Source organism: Oncorhynchus gorbuscha, unplaced genomic scaffold, assembly GCF_021184085.1.
Source record: "Oncorhynchus gorbuscha isolate QuinsamMale2020 ecotype Even-year unplaced genomic scaffold, OgorEven_v1.0 Un_scaffold_3295, whole genome shotgun sequence".
Taxonomy (NCBI): Eukaryota; Metazoa; Chordata; class Actinopteri; order Salmoniformes; family Salmonidae; genus Oncorhynchus; species Oncorhynchus gorbuscha.
In genome coordinates, this window is record NW_025747572.1 from 27446 (window position 1) to 52120 (window position 24675).

Sequence of the window (24675 nt, forward strand, 5' to 3'; positions counted from 1 at the left end):
GAGGACCCAGAGCCCACACAGATTAAAGAGGAACAGGAGGAACTCAGGACCAGTCAAGAGGAAGACCAGCCTCAAGGTTTGGAACCTGATACCAAAGACGTCTTGATTCCTGCCTGTGTGAAAAGTGACTATGAACAGGACCCACCTCTGCCCTCACATCTTGACCAAACCTTGGAGAACAGAGAGAGAGACTCTCTACCCACCAACACAACTGAACAGATCAAAACAGAACCTGATGGAGAGGATTACAGCATATCAGAACCAACCAGTGACTCTCAGCTCCTCTCTGCAGTAAATCCAGACGGTTCTGCATCTCAGAGTGAACCAAAAACGGTAAAGTTCATCAGAGTCCCAGCACTTCTTCAGAACAAGTAAGATTATATTTTATTTATTGTGTTAGTATACATGTAGAACAGCACAAAAAGGCAGCATTTAATTGTAGGTAAAACAGCCAAATGATTACTTGAGATTCTGAAAGAAATTTCTTTAATGAAAATTAATACTAAAAAAAAAAATCTGAACATGAATATATACATGTTTAAATATAAAGTATATGGACAATTCCAGCATTATGGACATTACATTTGCAAGCAAAATCACAACCTTAATATCTCACACTCACAGAATGGACAAAGTAAATATAATGATGTGTGTCTATAGTACTCCTTGGGTGAACCCAAAACAGCAGACTTCTAAATCCTGTCAAGTTGGAGAAATTAATGAAATGTATGTCAAACAAAAATCAATGATTGCAAAGTGAAACAAACCATACAAACTCTATGCACAAGGACGACTTTTGTAAGATGCAAATTCTGGTAACAGAATGACGGCACCAACCGTCATTCTGACTTTCTATCTGCATTGGTCTTCCAGTACATGTGTTTTTGTAAAACATTCTGTGGAAATGGTTCAAAGTTGTCCTTGTGAATACAGTAGTTGTATGGTTTGTTTAACCTTGCAATCATTGTTTTTTTTTGTTTGACAGACACTATATATACAAAAGTATGTGGACACCCCTTTAAATTAGTGGGTTCGGCTATTTCGGCTACACCTGTTGCTGACAGGTGTGTAAAATTGAGCACACCGCCATGCAATCTCCATAGACAAACATTGGCAGTGGAATGGCCTTACTGAAGAGCTCAGTGACTTTCAACGTGGCACCGTCATATGACGTCACCTTTCCTACAAGTCAGTCATCAAATTTTCTGCCCTGCTAGATCTGCCCCGGTCAACTGCAAGTGCGGTTATTGTGAAGTGGAAACGTCAAGGAGCAACAATGGCTCAGCCACAAAGTGGTAGGCCACACAAGCTCACAGAGCAGGACCGCCAAGTGCTGAGCCAAGTGTAGAGCTTACGAATCGTCTGTCCTCGGTTGCAACACTCACTACAGAGTTCCAAACTGCCTCTGGAAGCAACATCAGCACAATTAACTGTTCGTCGGAGCTTCATTTAAATGAGTCTCCACGGCCGAGCAGCTGCACACAAGCCTAACATCGCCATCTGGTGTAAAGCTCGCCACCACTGGACTCTGGAGCAGTGGAAACACGTTCTCTGGAGTGATGAATCACACTTCACCATCTGGCTGGATGGACAAATCTGGGTTTGACGGATGACCGGATAACGCTACCTGTCTGAGTGCATAATGACAACTGTAAAGTTTAGTGGATGAGGTATAATGATCTGGGGCTGTTTTTCATGGTTTGGGCCCCTTAGTTCCAGAGAAGGGAAATCTTAACCCCACAGCATACATTCTAGACCATTCTGTGCTTCCAACTTTGTGGCAACAGTTTGGGAAAGGCCCTTTCCTGTTTCAACATGACAATGCCCCCGAGCACAAAGCGAAGTCCATACAGAAATGGTTTGTTGAGATTGGTGTGGAAGAAATTGGCCTGCACAGAGCCCTGACCTCAACCCCATCGAACACCTTTTGGATGAAATGGAACGCCGACTGCGAGCGAGGCCTAATCTCCCAAAATCCGTGCCCGACCTCACTAATACTCTTGTGGATGAATGGAAGAGAGTCCCTGCAGCAATGTTACAACATCTAGTGGAAAGGCTCCACAGAAGAGTGGAGGCTGTTATAGCAGCAGAGGTGGGGACCAACGTCATATTAATGCCCATGATTTTGGAATGAGATGTTTGACGATCAGGTGTCCACATACTTCTGGTCATGTAGTGTACTTTTTAATGTGAAACATTTGAGTCTCATTCCCACAGAATTGTCCACTTGGTAAAGGATTCAGACCCCCTTTTCCACATTTTGTTACGTTGCAGCCTTATTCTAAAATGGATTAAATCGTTCCCCCCCCCCTCATCAATCTACACACAATACCCCATAATGACATCACAATACCCCATAATGACATCACAATACCCCATAATGACATCACAATACCCCATAATGACATCACAATACCCCATAATGACATCACAATACTCCATAATGACATCACAATACCCCATAATGACATCACAATACCCCATAATGACATCACAATACCCCATAATGGCATCACAATACCCCATAATGACATCACAATACCCCATAATGACAAAGCAAAAACAGTTTTTATAAATTTGCACAAATGTATAACCTATCACATATACACAAGTATTCAGACCTTTTACGCAGTACTTTGTTGAAGCACCTTTGGCAGCGTTTACAACCTCAAGTCTTCTTGGGTATGACGCTTCAAGCTTGGGGAAAAATAAGGCTGTAATGTAAAAAAAATGGGAGAAAAGTCGAGGTGTCTGAATACTTTCCGAATGCACTGTACAATGTTTAATATGATAACTCTACGAACATATCTACGTTCCAAAACGGGATCTCTGCTGTCCGGGAGTTTTCATGTTACATTAATCTCTCCTTTTTGTTTCCCTCTTAGGATTCTAGTAACGTGGAATCAAATGAAGCATCTAGTTTCTCCACCTGGAGTGAGGAAAACATCTCCGTAACAGACAGAAACTCTTCAGACAGTAGCTCCTGCACTAAAGAAGAGTCTGAGGCACGTAAACCAGTGAAGAGAACATGCCATTCTAGTGGTGTGGTGAACGAACCATCTGATTTGTCCAACTTATGTGATGAAAACAACCCGGGGACTGAGATCAGCCCTTCAGACGGCAACAAAGACAAGAACATCCAAACAGACTCTGGGGCTCATTATCCAGCTAAGAGGATCTGTCAGAGGGTGCATGATGTTGCCGTAGCAAGACGTGGGAGTGGAGAGATGGCCTCCTGTTGCCGTCCCAAAGTGCCAGGATCCACTCGATGTTACACCCACTGCTTGTACTGTCAAGGTTTGTACATTCGAAAGTCACTACGGAAGCATGTCAGATACTGCCCTCTGAACCCCAAAGCTGAAAAACCAAAACCTGGACCAAAGATGAGGATTCAGTCAGCAATGGCGTTTAAGATGTGTCCTCAACCCGACTACGTCAGCACAGGTCTTTGGAAGATCGTTTGTGGTATGAACTCCGACCGAGTTTCATTTGTGGTGAAAAATGACAAATGTATCCTCCTCATGGGAGAGGAGCTGTACAACAAACTACAGCCAGATGACAGAAGAAACGGATACATTCAGCAAAGAATGAGAGAGGTGGCAAGACTCCTCATCACGGCCAGGACGTGTACACCTCTGATGTGCTTTGAGGACTTGGTCATACCTAGTAATTTACCTCACGTCATCACGGCAGTGAGAGCTGTTGCTGGCTACAACGAGGAGAACAAAACGTACGACCGTCCGACGCTGGCTGTTCAAATGGGATACAACTTAATGAACATTGGCAGCGCTGTGGAATCCTGTGCATTGACGTCAGGACGACACAAAGTCGCGGAGTCTGCTGGCAAATTCAAAAGTTTCAAGTGGAATGAGGTTGTTTTGGCTGGAGCACTGTCCACTCTCAGTGAACCCCAAAATAAATGTAAGTTAAATGTCACACCTTGTAGGTCAGGCTAGCTCTCCAAGTGGATGGTTTATACACCTTGTAGGTCAGGCTAGCTCTCCAAGTGGATGGTTTCTTACACCTTGTAGGTCAGGCTAGCTCTCCAAGTGGATGGTTTATACACATTGTAGGTCAGGCTAGCTCTCCAAGTGGATGGTTTGTTACACCTTGTAGGTCAGGCTAGCTCTCCAAGTGGATGGTTTGTTACACCTTGTAGGTCAGGCTAGCTCTCCAAGTGGATGGTTTATACACCTTGTAGGTCAGGCTAGCTCTCCAAGTGAATGGTTTGTTACACCTTGTAGGTCAGGCTAGCCCTCCAAGTGGATGGTTTGTTACACCTTGTAGGTCAGGCTAGCTCTCCAAGTGGATGGTTTATACACCTTGTAGGTCAGGCTAGCTCTCCAAGTGGATGGTTTATACACCTTGTAGGTCAGGCTAGCTCTCCAAGTGGATGGTTTATACACCTTGTAGGTCAGCCTAGCTCTCCAAGTGGATGGTTTATACACCTTGTAGGTCAGGCTAGCTCTCCAAGTGGATGGTTTATACACCTTGTAGGTCAGGCTAGCTCTCCAAGTGGATGGTTTATACACCTTGTAGGTCAGGCTAGCTCTCCAAGTGGATGGTTTATACAACTTGTAGGTCAGGCTAGCTCTCCAAGTGGATGGTTTATTACACCTTGTAGGTCAGGCTAGCTCTCCAAGTGGATGGTTTATACACCTTGTAGGTCAGGCTAGCTCTCCAAGTATTATAATATTGTATTTTTTTTTTTAGACAGGAAATTTGCCTGGAAATGGTCACGTTTATTCATATTCTGTTCATATATTTTACATTCATTTTCTCTCTGTCTTTCTCTGGTTGTTTCAGCTGCAACATTGTCAACTCCTGTTGAGCCAAAAAGTGAAATATGAAAATCGTGATATTATTTTCCATTCTTTGCTGCCATTTTTGCAATCTTTTAAGCAACCTTTTCTCAACAGGCGCCCAGCCGGCCCGTCGCACAGGCGCCCAGCCGGCCCGTCTCCCAGCGGAGCCGGCGCCCAGCAAACCCGTCGCACAGGCGCCCAGCCGTCCTGTCTCCCAGCTGAGCCGGCGCCCAGTAAACCCGGCGCACAGGCGCCCAGCCAACCCAAAGAAACACTGTGAGATGAAAGTGGATCGTTGATGAGGGAGCAGCAGTAGAGAGACACATAATGCCGTTCATAGAGTGGCCAAGTTCCTGGAAAGAGGGACTGCCTCAAATGCCTCCAGTCAGAACCTGTGGAGCTCTAAAGCAGAAACTGGTCGGGCATTAAGTTCTATGTGAATAGAGTCAAACAGAGACAGAGTACTGCAGCAAATTTGGGAGACATCGGCCCTGACGGGGACTTCAAATCAGGTCCAGAGACTGTCAACGCAACACCTTAGCCATTGCGTTTCTCAGTCAGACTTCGAACCAGCCAGGGATTTGAACCAGCGACTTTGTGTGTGGTGGGGGGTTACAGGTACCAATATTTAAATTCATATTCTGTTCATATATTTTATATTCATTAGTTCACACATTGTACCTGTGGGTTGCCACTAAAAACATTGAAGAAGAAATTAACTTTGCCACTTCCTGGTTGGTAAAATTCTAATGGTAAACCTAATTTCAGTTTGTGACAAAACAAGCAAGTATAGTGTAGACTACAGGATCATTGTACCATCTAAACCGCTGTGAAATATATTTTCCATAAACAAAAATATAGTATTTTTGTCTGTTTTGAAGCTGGTGTACAAAACTTGAAAGTTAAAGATGCAAAAGCAAATCTTAAGAACGGGAAGCATAGAAATAGGGCACATAGAACATATCTACCGGCTTCCTAGACTTGCTTTCAGTGAGAGTGACAGATCTATAACTGTAAGTAGAGATGGAGTCCTCCATCGGGATCTTGAGAGGCATTAGGGCTTATTTGGTTTTGATACATTTTTTTACATTTGAGATTAAACTGAATTTTATCTATGATCTTCAATGCATTTGGGAGCAATAGAGATACATTGTCTAGATATAGTACAATATCGTCTGCGTATTGATGTTATTTTCTTTGATTGATCAATGGCCTGGGCCAGGGGTTCCCATGGATAATAAAATAACAAAGGAGAAATTGATCGCCTTGTCTGCTGCTTCTAGTGATTCTGAACAGAGCACATATTGCCTGTTATAACTATGGCTGAGGGATTGGCATATTAATTAAATTAGAGACATTTTTCAAGACCGACCAGAGATATTGCCATTCTAGTTTAGTAAAAGGTTTTTCTGCATGGAGAGATGAAACAGCCCAAGGCCCTGTTGATTCTGATGAAGACCGACCAGAGATCTAACCATTCTAGTTTAGTAAAAGGTTTTTCTGCATGGAGAGATGAAACAGCCCAAGGACCTGTTGATTCTGATGAAGACCGACCAGAGATCTAACCATTCTAGTTTAGTAAAAGGTTTTTCTGCATGGAGAGATGAAACAGCCCAAGGCCCTGTTGATTCTGATGAAGACCGACCAGAGATCTAACCATTCTAGTTTAGTAAAAGGTTTTTCTGCATGGAGAGATGAAACAGCCCAAGGCCCTGTTGATTCTGATGAAGACCGACCAGAGATCTAACCATTCTAGTTTAGTAAAAGGTTTTTCTGCATGGAGAGATGAAACAGCCCAAGGCCCTGTTGATTCTGATGAAGCATCGAAGATCTGGTATAGTCGACGGATCTAATCAGACGATAAATATATATATATTTTTTTTACAAACCCGCTTCGGTCCTTGTGGACCAATTTGGATACGTAAGTCTTGAGACGGGATGACAATTTTAGTAGGCAGTTTTAATATCTGTGTTTATTGAAGATAGAGTACACTGGGTGACATCCTTTGTTTTTGTATAGGTGAAATTAGTGCTGTATTTACATTTCTCCAAAATGAACCTGTGTGTGAACAGCTGTGTTTATCAGTTAGAGCAATAGTGGACCTAATTGAGACCAGCGACATGTTGGTTCCAGGCCCGTCTCTCTAACGCCAGGCTACCTGATACCCCTAAGGACATGTTTCATGACTAAATCTATTTTCAGATCAAACTCCTGTATTTTCCTGTGTTCATGTTACTATTGAATGATTATCACTGTGAAATATTCTGCTTTGTTGTATTGGGCTGGATGCATTCCTTTCTCTAATATGTTATAGAGATACCAATATCAGATTTAATGCCAGAGATCATGTCACATTGCTACTTAAAGCCCCATGCAGTGTTTAAAACAATATATTTAAAACATCACTGTATGATTACTAAATCACTGTGTTTATTTCAGTAAAATAACACCATATTTTAAAAAATAATTTAATTCCCTGAGCCTCCTTTTGCCATTGAAATGCTCAGTCTGGTTGTGGTGATACAAATGTACATATATTTACATACACAGCCCTGATTGGCGGACAGGCTCGTCTAGACTGGAGCCGGGGTGCTCAAACCTTTTGGGATTGGTGAAATATTATCTGAGTGGTGGGCCATGGGCGGAGTAAATAGATATGATCTATTTAGAAGTATAATATGTAAACAATAACTTTTTATGGTCTTGAAGCAATATCTTTTTTTTTAAGGAATCATAGAATTAGTGGCCCTAACTTGACACCTAACAACACGTTATCATTACCTTATTACCTAGACTTTAGGGGGACCCTAATGCTGCGTTTCGACGAGAGACACAAAAATCGTCGGCATAGCAGTTACAGTCGAACAATGACATCCGGTTTGCCGTCTTCCTTGTACCGTGTAAACGCAGCTTAAGAGAGATTTGGTAGAGAGAAACAAATACATTTTTAAAGTACATTTCCTGCAATTCTGCATATTGTGCCATGGGTTGAAGAGAACAGTTATACAATTGTATCACACATTTCATGTAATTCCACTCATTTGGCCATGGAGTGGGAAAACCCAGTAAGTTGAGAGCCCAACTGATAGAAATCTGAAACCTTTTTGTCGGGCCAAACGAAACGTTATCGTGGTTTAGTCAGTCCTGCTCTAGAGACTAACCGCGTACCCCTTCAAAGTAGGAGGATACATCTGCAAATAAAGGATGATTGGTCATTGGTCAGAATCAATCCGATCAGATTGTGATGTCATGATATGGACCAGAACAGGCTGAAATTCCAGGATTTCTTTTCAAACAGCTCTTACACAAAGGGCGTTATATCATCATTAGTTATTTCTACCTCTTTGTTGTAAAAAATATCATTTAAAACAAAAAAACTGGGAAATCACGTTAGCTAATTAGCACAAGTGGTCATGTCTGACTTCTGTAAACGAGCGTCGTAACATGGAGATCTGGCCGTGGGAACACTAACTCTATGAAGGTGTGTAATAATTTAACCTTTAAAAAATAAAAAAAGGTATTACTTTCTCGCTGATATTAAAGTTACGTTCCCTATGTTTCCCAAAATCATACCGCAAGCGGTTCATGTTTAGAGCAAGAGTCAGGGTTCTTAACGAAGGTCCCCAGGAAGAAGATGCCTTCAGCAATAGACACTGAAGATAGTTGGTGTCTATGAATGGAGGTAGTTACAGCTAGCGAGCTAACTTTTAGCAAACTAAACTGGTAATCAGAAAGGTAGCCTGTCAAAATCATCTGAGCATATATCTAACGCTGTGGGTTATTTAACCAATAAGGCCTGGATACAGCCCATAGCCGTGGTATATTGGCCATATACCACGAACCCCTGAGGTGCCTTAATGCTATTATAAACTGGTTAAATATTTGTTTTGTCATACCTGTGGTATACGGTCTGATATACCATGGCTGTACCATGTCCTGCCGTAGCAGGGCCCCTCTGTGGAGGACTGTAGCAGGGCCCCTCTGTGTGGAGGACTGTAGCAGGGCTCCTCTGTGTGGAGGACTGTAGCAGGGCCCCTCTGTGTGGAGGACTGTACCATGTCCTGCCATAGCAGGGCCCCTCTGAGAGCTACACTCTCTGAAACACAGGAGGGCGGGAGGAACGATGGATAGGTTTGGAGAGCGAGAGAAAGGATCGTTGGTTAGGTTTTACACAGGAGAGAGAGGAACGTTGGTTAGGTTTTACACAGGAGGGAGAGGAAGAGGAACGTTGGTTAGGTTTTACACAGGAGGGAGAGGAAGAGGAACGTTGGTTAGGTTTTACACGAGAGAGAGGAAGAGGAACGTTGGTTAGGTTTTACACAGGAGAGAGAGGAAGAGTAACGTTGGTTAGGTTTTACACAGGAGAGAGAGGAAGAGGAACATTGGTTAGGTTTTGCACAGGAGGGAGAGGAACGTTGGTTAGGATTTACACAGGAGAGAGAGGAACGTTGGTTAGGATTTACACAGGAGAGAGAGGAACGTTGGTTAGGTTTTACACAGGAGAGAGAGGAACGTTGGTTAGGTTTTACACAGGAGAGAGAGAGAGAGAGAGGAACGTTGGTTAGGTTTTACACATGAAAGAGAGAGGAACGTTGGTTGGGTTTTACACAGGAAAGAGAGGAACGTTGGTTAGGTTTTACACAGGAAAGAGAGGAACGTTGGTTAGGTTTTACGCAGGAAAGAGAGAGAGAGGAACGTTGGTTAGGTTTTACACAGGAGAGAGAGGAACAATGGTTAGGTTTTACACAGGAAATAGAGTGAAAGAGGAACGTTGGTTAGGTTTTACACATGAAAGAGAGGAACGTTGGTTAGGTTTTACACATGAAAGAGAGGAACGTTGGTTAGGTTTTACACATGAAAGAGAGGAACGTTGGTTAGGTTTTACACAGGAGAGAGAGGAACGTTGGTTAGGTTTTACACAGGAGAGAGAGAGAGAACAACATTGGTTCGGTTTTACAGAGGAAAGAGAGAGGAAAGTTGGTTAGGTTTTACACAGGAAAGAGAGAGGACCGTTGGTTAGGTTTTACACAGGAAAGAGAGAGGACCGTTGGTTAGGTTTTACACAGGGACCGGAGAGGGAGGACCGTTGGTTGGGTTTTACACATGAAAGAGAGAGGAACGTTGGTTGGGTTTTACATAGGAGAGAGAGCGGAACAATGGTTGGGTTTATACACAGGAAAGAGGGAGGACCGTTGGTTGGGTTTTACACAGGAGAGAAAGAGAGCGGAACGTTGGTTGGGTTTTACACAGGAGAGAGAGAGAGGAACGTTGGTTGGGTTTTACACATGAAAGAGAGGAACGTTGGTTAGGTTTTACAGATGAAAGAGAGGAACGTTGGTTAGGTTTTACACAGGAAAGAGAGAGGAACGTTGGTTAGGTTTTACACAGGAGAGAGAGGAACGTTGGTTAGGTTTTACACAGGAGGGAGAGGAACGTTGGTTAGGTTTTACACAGGAAAGAGAGGAACGTTGGTTAGGTTTTACACAGGAAAGAGAGGAACGTTGGTTAGGTTTTACACAGGAGAGAGAGAGAGAGAGGAACGTTGGTTAGGTTTTACACAGGAAAGAGAGGAACATTGGTTAGGTTTTACACATGAAAGAGAGGAACTCTGGTTAGGTTTTACACAGGAAAGAGAGAGAGAGGAACGTTGGTTAGGTTTTACACAGGAGAGAGAGGAACAATGGTTAGGTTTTACACAGGAAAGAGAGAGAGAGGAACGTTTAGGTTTTACATGAAAGAGAGGAACAATGGTTAGGTTTTACACAGGAAAGGAGAGAGGGGAACATTGGTTAGGTTTTACACAGGAGAGAGAGGAACGTTGGTTAGGTTTTACACAGGACAGAGAGGAACAATGGTTAGGTTTTACACAGGAAAGAGAGGAACGTTGGTTAGGTTTTACACAGGACAGAGAGGAACAATGGTTAGGTTTTACACAGGAGAGAGAGGAACGTTGGTTAGGTTTTACACAGGACAGAGAGGAACAATGGTTAGGTTTTACACAGGAGGGAGAGGAACGTTGGTTAGGTTTTACACAGGACAGAGAGGAACTTTGGTTAGGTTTTACACAGAGAGAGAGAGAGAAGAACATTGGTTAGGTTTTACAGAGGAAAGAGAGAGGAAAGTTGGTTAGGTTTTACACAGGAAGAGAGAGGACCGTTGGTTAGGTTTTACACAGGGACCGGAGAGGGAGGACCGTTGGTTGGGTTTTACACATGAAAGAGAGAGGAACGTTGGTTGGGTTTTACACATGAAAGAGAGAGGAACGTTGGTTGGGTTTTACATAGGAGAGAAAGAGAGAGGAACAATGGTTGGGTTTTACACAGGAAAGAGGGAGGACCGTTGGTTGGGTTTTACACAGGAAGAAGAGAGAGGAACGAATGTTGGTTGGGTTTTACACAGGAGAGAAAGAGAGGGGAACAATGGTTGGGTTTTACACAGGAAAGAGGGAGGACCGTTGGTTGGGTTTTACACAGGAAGAAGAGAGAGCGGAACGTTGGTTAGGTTTTACACAGGAGAGAAAGAGAGAGGAACGTTGGTTGGGTTTTACACAGGAAGAAGAGAGGGTGGACCCGTTGGTTGGGTTTTACACAGGAAGAAGAGAGAGCGGAACAATGGTTGGGTTTCTTCATTCCTCCAACCTTTTGCTTCACCCTTTGCTCTTTCAGGCCGTGGATGTGTTGGATGTCTCTGGTCTGCTCCAGAAGGGCCCTAAGTTCCTGGTTCCCCCGGGCCGCCGGGACCCTCTCTGTCTCCAGCCGCTGCCTCAGGGTCCTTTCCCTGGCCCACAGCCCTCTCCGTGATTCCTCCAGCTCCAGTCTGTCTAATTGGGACTGCTCCCAAAGCCACCTTCTCCTGCTCGTTCTTCTTCTCCCTCATCCTCCTCAGTCTCCCCTGCTCCTCATTCTCCTTCTCCCTCACCGCGCTCCTCTCCCTTGGGATCCCTCTATTCTCCTTGAACCAAGCTGCTGGGAACGTGGAGTGAATCGAGACCAGCCTCCTGTCCAGAGCTCCTCTGGTCCTCCATGGAAGGCCTGGTTCCTTCAGGGGTGCGGGGACCCGGGTTCCCCAGCCCAGGATTCTCCAGGTGGGTTAGGAAGGCCCGGTGCTCCCCTCCACCATTCCCTGCCCGCCTCGGGCTGTCCTTCAGGGGTGCGGGGGCCCGGGTTCCCCAGCCTGGGTTTCTCCAGGTGGGTTAGGAAGGCCCGGTGCTCCCCTCCACCATTCCCTGCCCGTCTTGGGCTGTCCTTCAGGGGGTACAGACGGGAGAGGATGAGGGGCAAACAAGTCTGGTTCTGGAGCTGGGTGAACAACAGTCACAACAGAAGGTGTTGATAAATACTGGACTTGTGTTGCTGGCTGGTGTTCGGCACGAAACAGAAGAAACAGTAGAGGGGCGGTAATATCTGAACTTGTCCAATAGGAAACGGTTTTCCGTGAAACGTTTTGCTACGGTGTGACCTAATGAACATGGGTTCTGGTGAGAGTAGCCTGAGGGTGAATCCTCAAAACATCAGAGGGGTGTGAGGAGAGTGTCGATCGTAGAATGTGTGAATTGTGACACGTAACCACCTCTGTTCTCCTGTCCAAGTACCCCACTGTCTAGGAATGTGGTACTTAGTCAAATAAAGAAGGAAAAGTCTAACTTTGGGATATGGTGATCAGAGCTGAAACTATGGGCATAAAAAAACCATTTTATACAGTGTTGCCACAACTCTCTCACACTAACTTAACGAGCACTTGGACCACAAGTGGGCACAGAGACACAAACAAAGTGTTCATTCATCATATATTCAATGTTTCCATTGAATTGTAATACACTATACAGTATCATCACTATCCTGAGGCTGTCTGCACACATACAGTGCAATTCATTTAGAATGCATACGTAATATGATTTAGAACACATGCATACGTAATATGATTTAGAACACATGCATATGTAATGTGATTTAGAACACATTATGCATATGTAAAGTGATTTAGAACACATTATGCATATGTAATGTGATTTAGAACACATTATGCATATGTAATGCGATTTAGAACACATTATGCATATGTAATGTGATTTAGAACACCTTATGCATACGTAATGTGATTTAGAACACATTATGCATATGTAATGTGATTTAGAACACCTTATGCATACGTAATGCGATTTAGAACACATTATGCATATGTAATGCGATTTAGAACACATTATGCATACGTAATGCGATTTAGAACACATTATGCATACGTAATGCGATTTAGAACACATTATGCATACAGTGGGGCAACAAAGTATTTAGTCAGCCACCAATTGTGCAAGTTCTCCCACTTAAAAAGATGAGAGGCCTGTAATTTTCATCATAGGTACACTTCAGCTATGACAATGAATTGACCCCAACCCTGGTCGATACCAGAATAACATGTTATTGGGGTGGGGATTCATCCCATCCAGCTGTACATCAAACGGAGGTATTTGACCAGTTTTTAAGTTGTCCCTCAGCCCAAATTCCACCTTGACTTTCCCTGAGTGCCATCATTTCTCTCGGGGGGGAGCAGTGTAGCCCCCCCCCAAACTTCCGGCGCCGACAGAGATGGCCGCCTCGCTTCGCGTTCCTAGGAAACTATGCAGTATTTTTATTTTTTACGTGTTATTTCTTACATTGGTACCCCAGGTCATCTTAGGTTTTATTACATACAGTCTGGAGGAACTACTGGATATAAGGGCAACGTCAACTCACCATCTTTACGACCAGGAATACGACTTTCCCGAACAGATCCTGTGTTTTGCCCACCACCCAATCGGATCCCAGCCGGCGAACCAAAACAACGTCGCCGTAAAAGGGGCAGACAAAGCGGTCTTCTGGTCAGGCTCTGGAGACGGGCACATCGCGCACCGCTCCCTAGCATACCACTCCCTAGCATACTACTCCCTAGCATACTGCTCCCTAGCATACCGCTCCCTAGCATACCGCTCCCTCGCATACCGCTCCCTAGCATACCACTCCCTAGCATACTACTCTCTAGCATACCACTCCCTAGCATACCACTCCCTAGCATACCACTCTCTAGCATACTACTCTCTAGCATACTACTCTCTAGCATACCACTCTCTAGCATACCACTCTATAGCATACCACTCCCTAGCATACCACTCTCTAGCATACCACTCCCTAGCATACCACTCCCTAGCATACCACTCTCTAGCATACCACTCCCTAGCATACCACTCCCTAGCATACTACTCCCTAGCATACCACTCCCAAGCATACCACTCCCTACCATACCACTCCCTACCATACCACTCCCTAGCATACTACTCCCTAGCATACTACTCGCCAATGTCCACAAGCAATTCGCTACACTTGCATTAACATCTGCTAACCATGTGTATGTGACAAATAAAATTTGATTTGATCTACCAGTAACCACGGCGAAGAGGCCCAAGTACTCTCCTCCCTAAATTAGTTTTACTGATTAACCCACGACACGCCTCCCATCTCCTCCACAGACCCACGACACACCTCCCATCTCCTCCACACCTCCCATCTCCTCCACACCCACTTCACGCCTCCCATCTCCTCCACACCCACTTCACGCCTCCCATCTCCTCCACACCCACGACACGCCTCCCATCTCCTCCACACCCACGACACGCCTCCCATCTCCTCCACACCCACTTCACGCCTCCCATCTCCTCCACACCCACGACACGCCTCCCATCTCCTCCACACCCACTTCACGCCTCCCATCTCCTCCACACCCACGACACGCCTCCCATCTCCTCCACACCCACTTCACGCCTCCCATCTCCTCCACAGACCCACGACACGCCTCCCATCTCCTCCACAGACCCACGACACGCCTCCCATCTCCTCCACAGACCCACGACACGCCTCCCATCTCCTCCACAGACCCACGACACGCCTCCCATCTCCTCCACAGACCCACGACACGCCTCCCATCTCCTCCACAGACCCACGACACGCCTCCCACCTGCCAGCCAGGGGGTCACTGGAATGGAATGCCTGTCTGTGGGGGTGCTACCTTAGCCCTCTGACCCCCCATTACCTATTGTCTGACCCCCCTATGTGAGTGACCATGGCCAGAACACACCCCCCATCACTACCTCCATGTGAGTGACCATGGCCAGAACACCCCCCCCCATCACTACCTCCATGTGAGTGACCATGGCCAGAACGCACCCCCCCCACATCACTACCTCCATGTGAGTGACCATGGCCAGAACACCTCCCCCCCCATCACTACCTCCATGTGAGTGACCATGGCCAGAACACAACCCCCCCCCATCACTACCTCCATGTGAGTGACCATGGCCAGAACACCTCCCCCCATCACTACCTCTATGTGAGTGACCATGGCCAGAACACCTCCCCCATCACTACCTCCATGTGAGTGACCATGGCCAGTACACCCCCCCCCATCACTACCTCCATGTGAGTGACCATGGCCAGAACACCCCCATCACTACCTCCATGTGAGTGACCATGGCCAGAACACCCCCCCATCATTACCTCCATGTGAGTGACCATGGCCAGAACACCCCCCATCACTACCTCCATGTGAGTGACCATGGCCAGAACACACCCCCATCACTACCTCCATGTGAGTGACCATGGCCAGAACACACCCCCCATCACTACCTCTATGTGAGTGACCATGGCCAGAACACATCCCCCCCCCCATCACTACCTCCATGTGAGTGACCATGGCCAGAACACACCCCCCATCACTACCTCCATGTGAGTGACCATGGCCAGAACACCCCCCCCCCCATCACTACCTCCATGTGAGTGACCATGGCCAGAACGCACCCCCCCCCATCACTACCTCCATGTGAGTGACCATGGCCAGAACGCACCCCCCCACATCACTACCTCCATGTGAGTGACCATGGCCAGAACACCCCCCATCACTACCTCCATGTGAGTGACCATGGCCAGAACACATCCCCCCCCCATCACTACCTCCATGTGAGTGACCATGGCCAGAACACATCCCCCCCCATCACTACCTCCATGTGAGTGACCATGGCCAGAACACACCCCCCCATCACTACCTCCATGTGAGTGACCATGGCCAGAACACATCCCCCCCCCCATCACTACCTCTATGTGAGTGACCATGGCCAGAACACAATCCCCCCCCCCATCACTACCTCCATGTGAGTGACCATGGCCAGAACACCTCCCCCCCATCACTACCTCCATGTGAGTGACCATGGCCAGAACACAACCCCCATCACTACCTCCATGTGAGTGACCATGGCCAGAACACCTCCCCCCATCACTACCTCCATGTGAGTGACCATGGCCAGAACACAACCCCCCCATCACTACCTCCATGTGAGTGACCATGGCCAGAACACCTCCCCCCATCACTACCTCCATGTGAGTGACCATGGCCAGAACACAACCCCCCATCACTACCTCCATGTGAGTGACCATGGCCAGAACACCCCCATCACTACCTCCATGTGAGTGACCATGGCCAGAACACCCCCCCATCACTACCTCCATGTGAGTGACCATGGCCAGAACACATCCCCCCCCCATCACTACCTCCATGTGAGTGACCATGGCCAGAACACCACCCCCCCCCCCATCACTACCTCCATGTGAGTGACCATGGCCAGAACACATCCCCCCCCCATCACTACCTCCATGTGAGTGACCATGGCCAGAACACAACCCCCCCATCACTACCTCCATGTGAGTGACCATGGCCAGAACACATCCCCCCCATCACTACCTCCATGTGAGTGACCATGGCCAGAACACAACCCCCCATCACTACCTCCATGTGAGTGACCATGGCCAGAACACATCCCCCCATCACTACCTCCATGTGAGTGACCATGGCCAGAACACAACCCCGCCCCCATCACTACCTCCATGTGAGTGACCATGGCCAGAACACCCCCCCATCACTACCTCCATGTGAGTGACCATGGCCAGAACACCCCCCCCCATCACTACCTCCATGTGAGTGACCATGGCCAGAACACCCCCCCATCACTACCTCCATGTGAGTGACCATGGCCAGAACACCCCCCCATCACTACCTCCATGTGAGTGACCATGGCCAGAACACATCCCCCCCCCCATCACTACCTCCATGTGAGTGACCATGGCCAGAACACATCCCCCCCCCATCACTACCTCCATGTGAGTGACCATGGCCAGAACACATCCCCCCATCACTACCTCCATGTGAGTGACCATGGCCAGAACACCCCCCATCACTACCTCCATGTGAGTGACCATGGCCAGAACACAACCCCCCCCCATCACTACCTCCATGTGAGTGACCATGGCCAGAACACATCCCCCCCCCATCACTACCTCCATGTGAGTGACCATGGCCAGAACACATCCCCCCCCCCCCATCACTACCTCCATGTGAGTGACCATGGCCAGAACACCCCCCCCATCACTACCTCCATGTGAGTGACCATGGCCAGAACACAACCCCCCCATCACTACCTCCATGTGAGTGACCATGGCCAGAACACACCCCCATCACTACCTCCATGTGAGTGACCATGGCCAGAACACCTCCCCCCCATCACTACCTCCATGTGAGTGACCATGGCCAGAACACAACCCCCCCCCCCATCACTACCTCCATGTGAGTGACCATGGCCAGAACACCCCCCCCCCATCACTACCTCCATGTGAGTGACCATGGCCAGAACACCCCCCCATCACTACCTCCATGTGAGTGACCATGGCCAGAACACCCCCCCCATCACTACCTCCATGTGAGTGACCATGGCCAGAACACAACCCCCCCATCACTACCTCCATGTGAGTGACCATGGCCAGAACACCCCCCCATCACTACCTCCATGTGAGTGACCATGGCCAGAACACCCCCCCCCATCACTACCTCCATGTGAGTGACCATGGCCAGAACACATCCCCCCCATCACTACCTCCATGTGAGTGACCATGGCCAGAACACCATCCCCCCCCCCCATCACTACCTCCATGTGAGTGACCATGGCCAGAACACAACCCCCCCCATCACTACCTCCATGTGAGTGACCATGGCCAGAACACATCCCCCCCATCACTACCTCCATGTGAGTGACCATGGCCAGAACACATCCCCCCCCATCACTACCTCCATGTGAGTGACCATGGCCAGAACACAACCCCCCCATCACTACCTCCATGTGAGTGACCATGGCCAGAACACAACCCCCGCCCCCATCACTACCTCCATGTGAGTGACCATGGCCAGAACACCCCCATCACTACCTCCATGTGAGTGACCATGGCCAGAACACCCCCCCATCACTACCTCCATGTGAGTGACCATGGCCAGAACACCCCCCCATCACTACCTCCATGTGAGTGACCATGGCCAGAACAACACACCCCCCCCCCCCCATCACTACCTCCATGTGAGTGACCATGGCCAGAACACATCCCCCCCCATCACTACCTCCATGTGAGTGACCATGGCCAGAACACATCCCCCCCCATCACTACCTCCATGTGAGTGACCATGGCCAGAACACATCCCCCCCATCACTACCTCCATGTGAGTGACCATGGCCAGAACACCCCCCCATCACTACCTCCATGTGAGTGACCATGGCCAGAACACACCCCCCCCCCCCCCCCCCCCCATCACTACCTCCATGTGAGTGACCATGGCCAGAACACATCCCCCCCCATCACTACCTCCATGTGAGTGACCATGGCCAGAACACCCCCCCCCCCCCCATCACTACCTCCATGTGAGTGACCATGGCCAGAACACCCCCCCCATCACTACCTCCATGTGAGTGACCATGGCCAGAACACAACCCCCCCCCCATCACTACCTCCATGTGAGTGACCATGGCCAGAACACCCCCCCCCATCACTACCTCCATGTGAGTGACCATGGCCAGAACACCCCCCCCCCCCATCACTACCTCCATGTGAGTGACCATGGCCAGAACACAATCCCCCCCCCCCCATCACTACCTCCATGTGAGTGACCATGGCCAGAACATCCCCCCCCCCCCCCCCCATCACTACCTCCATGTGAGTGACCATGGCCAGAACACCCCCCCCCATCACTACCTCCATGTGAGTGACCATGGCCAGAACACCCCCCCCCATCACTACCTCCATGTGAGTGACCATGGCCAGAACACAACCCCCCCCCATCACTACCTCCATGTGAGTGACCAAGGCCAGAACACATCCCCCCATCACTACCTCCATGTGAGTGACCATGGCCAGAACATCCCCCCCCCCCATCACTACCTCCATGTGAGTGACCATGGCCAGAACACATCCCCCCCCCATCACTACCTCCATGTGAGTGACCATGGCCAGAACACCCCCCCCCATCACTACCTCCATGTGAGTGACCATGGCCAGAACACATCCCCCCATCACTACCTCCATGTAAGTGACCATGGCCAGAACACACCCCCCCATCACTACCTCCATGTGAGTGACCATGGCCAGAACACAACCCCCCCCCCATCACTACCTCCATGTGAGTGACCATGGCCAGAACACACCCCCCCCCCATCACTACCTCCATGTGAGTGACCATGGCCAGAACACCTCCCCCCCCCCATCACTACCTCCATGTGAGTGACCATGGCCAGAACACAACCCCCCCCCATCACTACCTCCATGTGAGTGACCATGGCCAGAACACATCCCCCCCCATCACTACCTCCATGTGAGTGACCATGGCCAGAACACCCCCCCCCATCACTACCTCCATGTGAGTGACCATGGCCAGAACACACCCCCCCCCCCATCACTACCTCCATGTGAGTGACCATGGCCAGAACACCCCCCCCCATCACTACCTCCATGTGAGTGACCATGGCCAGAACACCCCCCCCCCATCACTACCTCCATGTGAGTGACCATGGCCAGAACACCCCCCCATCACTACCTCCATGTGAGTGACCATGGCCAGAACACATCCCCCCCCATCACTACCTCCATGTGAGTGACCATGGCCAGAACACCACCCCCCCATCACTACCTCCATGTGAGTGACCATGGCCAGAACACATCCCCCCCCCCCATCACTACCTCCATGTGAGTGACCATGGCCAGAACACAACCCCCCCATCACTACCTCCATGTGAGTGACCATGGCCAGAACACATCCCCCCCCATCACTACCTCCATGTGAGTGACCATGGCCAGAACACATCCCCCCCCCATCACTACCTCCATGTGAGTGACCATGGCCAGAACACAACCCCCATCACTACCTCCATGTGAGTGACCATGGCCAGAACACAACCCCGCCCCCCATCACTACCTCCATGTGAGTGACCATGGCCAGAACACCCCCCCCCCCCCATCACTACCTCCATGTGAGTGACCATGGCCAGAACACCCCCCCCCATCACTACCTCCATGTGAGTGACCATGGCCAGAACACCCCCCCCCATCACTACCTCCATGTGAGTGACCATGGCCAGAACACATCCCCCCCCCCCATCACTACCTCCATGTGAGTGACCATGGCCAGAACACAACCCCCCCCCCCATCACTACCTCCATGTGAGTGACCATGGCCAGAACACATCCCCCCCCCCCCATCACTACCTCCATGTGAGTGACCATGGCCAGAACACCCCCCCCCCCATCACTACCTCCATGTGAGTGACCATGGCCAGAACACCCCCCCCCCCCATCACTACCTCCATGTGAGTGACCATGGCCAGAACACAACCCCCCCCCATCACTACCTCCATGTGAGTGACCATGGCCAGAACACACCCCCCCCCCATCACTACCTCCATGTGAGTGACCATGGCCAGAACACATCCCCCCATCACTACCTCCATGTGAGTGACCATGGCCAGAACACCCCCCCCCCCATCACTACCTCCATGTGAGTGACCATGGCCAGAACACACCCCCCCCCCCATCACTACCTCCATGTGAGTGACCATGGCCAGAACACATCCCCCCCATCACTACCTCCATGTGAGTGACCATGGCCAGAACACATCCCCCCCCCCCCATCACTACCTCCATGTGAGTGACCATGGCCAGAACACATCCCCCCCCCCATCACTACCTCCATGTGAGTGACCATGGCCAGAACACCCCCCCCCCCATCACTACCTCCATGTGAGTGACCATGGCCAGAACACAACCCCCCCCCCCCCCCATCACTACCTCCATGTGAGTGACCATGGCCAGAACACACCCCCCCCCCATCACTACCTCCATGTGAGTGACCATGGCCAGAACACATCCCCCCCATCACTACCTCCATGTGAGTGACCATGGCCAGAACACCCCCCCATCACTACCTCCATGTGAGTGACCATGGCCAGAACACAACCCCCCCCCCATCACTACCTCCATGTGAGTGACCATGGCCAGAACACATCCCCCCCCCATCACTACCTCCATGTGAGTGACCATGGCCAGAACACCTCCCCCCCCATCACTACCTCCATGTGAGTGACCATGGCCAGAACACACCCCCCCCCATCACTACCTCCATGTGAGTGACCATGGCCAGAACACCCCCCCCCATCACTACCTCCATGTGAGTGACCATGGCCAGAACACCCCCCCCATCACTACCTCCATGTGAGTGACCATGGCCAGAACACCCCCCCATCACTACCTCCATGTGAGTGACCATGGCCAGAACACAACCCCCCCCCCATCACTACCTCCATGTGAGTGACCAAGGCCAGAACACATCCCCCCATCACTACCTCCATGTGAGTGACCATGGCCAGAACACCCCCCCATCACTACCTCCATGTGAGTGACCATGGCCAGAACACATCCCCCATCACTACCTCCATGTGAGTGACCATGGCCAGAACACCCCCCCATCACTACCTCCATGTGAGTGACCATGGCCAGAACACCCCCCCCATCACTACCTCCATGTGAGTGACCATGGCCAGAACACCCCCCCTCCATCACTACCTCCATGTGAGTGACCATGGCCAGAACACCTCCCCCCATCACTACCTCCATGTGAGTGACCATGGCCAGAACACCCCCCCCCCCATCACTACCTCCATGTGAGCGACCATGGCCAGAACACCTCCCCCCATCACTACCTCCATGTGAGTGACCATGGCCAGAACACCCCCCCCCCCCCCCATCACTACCTCCATGTGAGTGACCATGGCCAGAACACAACCCCGCCCCACAGATGTTTGTCACTGTGTTGTTGTTGTCTTGTTAAATGGAAAATAAATAGGAAAGGAAGAAAGTGCTGTGTCTGTCTCTCAGTAGTGCAAAACGAATAGCCTGTTTTCCACCACAATGGAATGATCTAATGAAGTCAATCAGTCCTCATTTCTGATCCTTCAAAGTAGCTCTTGCACGTAAGGTTTTTGTTTCAACCACTAGTAGGCGCTGTAGGCTTTAATTTGCACAGCAATCTCACCAGTTCACTTCCGAAGACACAAGGTGGCGCTGTTTATAGTTTACTGAGTGAGAGGTGTGTGTATATACACACCACTACGACACACTGTTTATAGTTTACTGAGTGAAAGGCGTGTATACACACACCACTACTACACACTATGATAGTATTTTCCTCAAAACATTACAATATGGAAACAGTGTGTACTAATACCATACTACTATTAAATAACTCAAATTATTTTCTATGATTTTCAACAATTGAGGATCCCTAACACATCTACTACCATGTGATTTATCACAAACAGCTTCCATATACACTGGTTTGAAAACAACACCACAATAACAACCTGACACAGACTTTATCGCCCCTCTACTTTGCAGGCTAGTATCAATCTACATGCTCTCCCAAACCGTGCCAGGGTTCCAATATCTCCACTAGTCTGTATTATATCTAATAACACACTGCACTGGCTGTGCAACAACAACACAAGTCAATATAGGTTTGTTGTGGTGGAACTCCTAGAACACCAGGGTCAGAACCCTATTATGATGTAATGAATAATGTATGTAAATGAGCTGTCCCCAATCACAACCAGACAGAACAAGATTTGACCAGTCTAATCCTGAGTGAGCGGGTTTGGTTGCTCACTTCCAATTCTCGCACATGTGTAACAATGAATTCCTGTGCGAGAGAGAGAGAGTGAGAGCTGTTGACAGGGGAAAGGAGGAAGGGAGGGGCACAAATCACAGGCAGCCTAACCATTTTTCATTTTCAAATAATACCGCTCTCTCTCTGAAGTCAAAAAGTGACTTTTTTTCTCTGACAAGTTCATTTGAATAGTTTTATTGGGACAAGTCATGACAGGATAGTTAAATGATGCATGCTATAGAAACATAGAATAGGTAGAATATATCTCTATAATATGACATGGAGTGAAAGCTGACTGTATATGGAGGGACTTTTAAAAGTCCAGTGACAGCTGCACATTGGTCAGTCAATATTTGCAAACATTACTCAGTCAAAATAGTGCACTTATAATACGTTTAGAGGTGGCTATGTCCCTTTTCAAAAGAAGAATAGAGGTATATCCCTCTATGTAACTGAAATAACCCTCAAACAAAACCATGAGAGTACGAGAGAAGTCCAGATATTACACACAGGTGTAAAACAACCCTCAAACAAAACCACGAGAGTACGAGAGAAGTCCAGATATTACACACAGGTGTAAAACAACCCTCAAACAAAACCACGAGAGTACGAGAGACGTCCAGATATTACACACAGGTGTAAGTCATCTGTTAATATATTATATTCAAATCAGACAAGCTGTCGTTACAAGCGCAGGCTTGTTACTGTGCCTGCAGCTTGTCACGTTAGTAGGATCTGTAGTTCACCTTATTGATTAATGAAGATAATCCATGACGACGTGTTCATGTACACAACAGTCTTCTTCTCTCTGTAGGCGGCCTGTTGGAGGCTAGCTAATGATACTTGGTTTTGTATCAATAAAGAAGAATGTTTCCATCAATTTCAATTGTCTTATAAGTTGTGACTGAATAATACCTGACATATCTGTTCCTCATATCTATTCACTCATTTCAATGTAAACAACAGAAACTGAACTTCTATAGCTTTTATTTAACCAGGTTAGAATCCCTTTGAGAATAGAAAGCTATTTTCTCTTGAGGCAGACCTAAATCTCAGAATCTTATTTCAACAGTCCGTGCACACAGTGCATCCCAAATGGCAACCTATTCCCTTTATAGTGCACTACTGTCAACCAGGGCCCTATATAATACACTACTTTTAACCAGAGCCCTATATAATAAACTACTTTTGACCAGAGCCCTATATAATACACTACTTTTAACCAGAGCCCTATATAATAAACTATTTTTGACCAGAGCCCTATATAATAAACTACTTTTGACCAGAGCCCTATATAATACACTACTTTTAACCAGAGCCCTATATAATAAACTACTTTTGACCAGAGCCCTATATAATACACTACTTTTAACCAGAGCCCTATATAATAAACTACTTTTGACCAGAGCCCTATATAATACACTACTTTTAACCAGAGCCCTATATAATAAACTACTTTTGACCAGAGCCCTATATAATACACTACTTTTAACCAGAGCCCTATATAATACACTACTTTTGACCAGAGCCCTATATAATACACTACTTTTGACCAGAGCCCTATATAATACACTACTTTTAACCAGGGCCCTATATAATACACTACTTTTGACCAGGGCCCTATATAATACACTACTTTTAACCTTTTAACCAGGGCCCTATATAATACACTACTTTTGACCAGAGCCCTATATAATAAACTACTTTTAACCAGGCCCTATATAATACACTACTTTTAACCAGGGCCCTATATAATACACTACTTTTAACCAGGGCCCTATATAATACACTACTTTTAACCAGGGCCCTATATAATACACT

General features: G+C 48.2%; 1 protein-coding gene across 1 annotated transcript; it reads left to right on the plus strand.

The window, feature by feature from the left end:
• The first annotated feature begins 333 nt into the window (after nucleotides 1-333).
• LOC124027492 lies at nucleotides 334-5529 on the plus strand. The gene is made up of 3 exons (XM_046339906.1): nucleotides 334-371; nucleotides 2886-3921; nucleotides 4920-5529. The coding sequence occupies exons 2-3, from the start codon at nucleotides 3228-3230 to the stop codon at nucleotides 5102-5104; spliced, it is 879 nt and encodes a 292-aa protein (XP_046195862.1). The 5' UTR covers nucleotides 334-371; nucleotides 2886-3227; the 3' UTR covers nucleotides 5105-5529.
• Nucleotides 5530-24675: the final 19146 nt, after the last annotated feature.

What these genes read in the sequence shown, in the direction of transcription:
- LOC124027492 (XM_046339906.1), top strand. Translation starts at nt 3,228, where the DNA reads ATGGCCTCCTGTTGCCGTCCCAAAGTGCCAGGATCCACTCGATGTTAC. An exon ending in CAGTGAACCCCAAAATAAAT is followed by an intron (nt 3,922 to 4,919) that starts GTAAGTTAAATG and finishes TTTTCTCAACAG; the next exon opens with GCGCCCAGCCGGCCCGTCGC.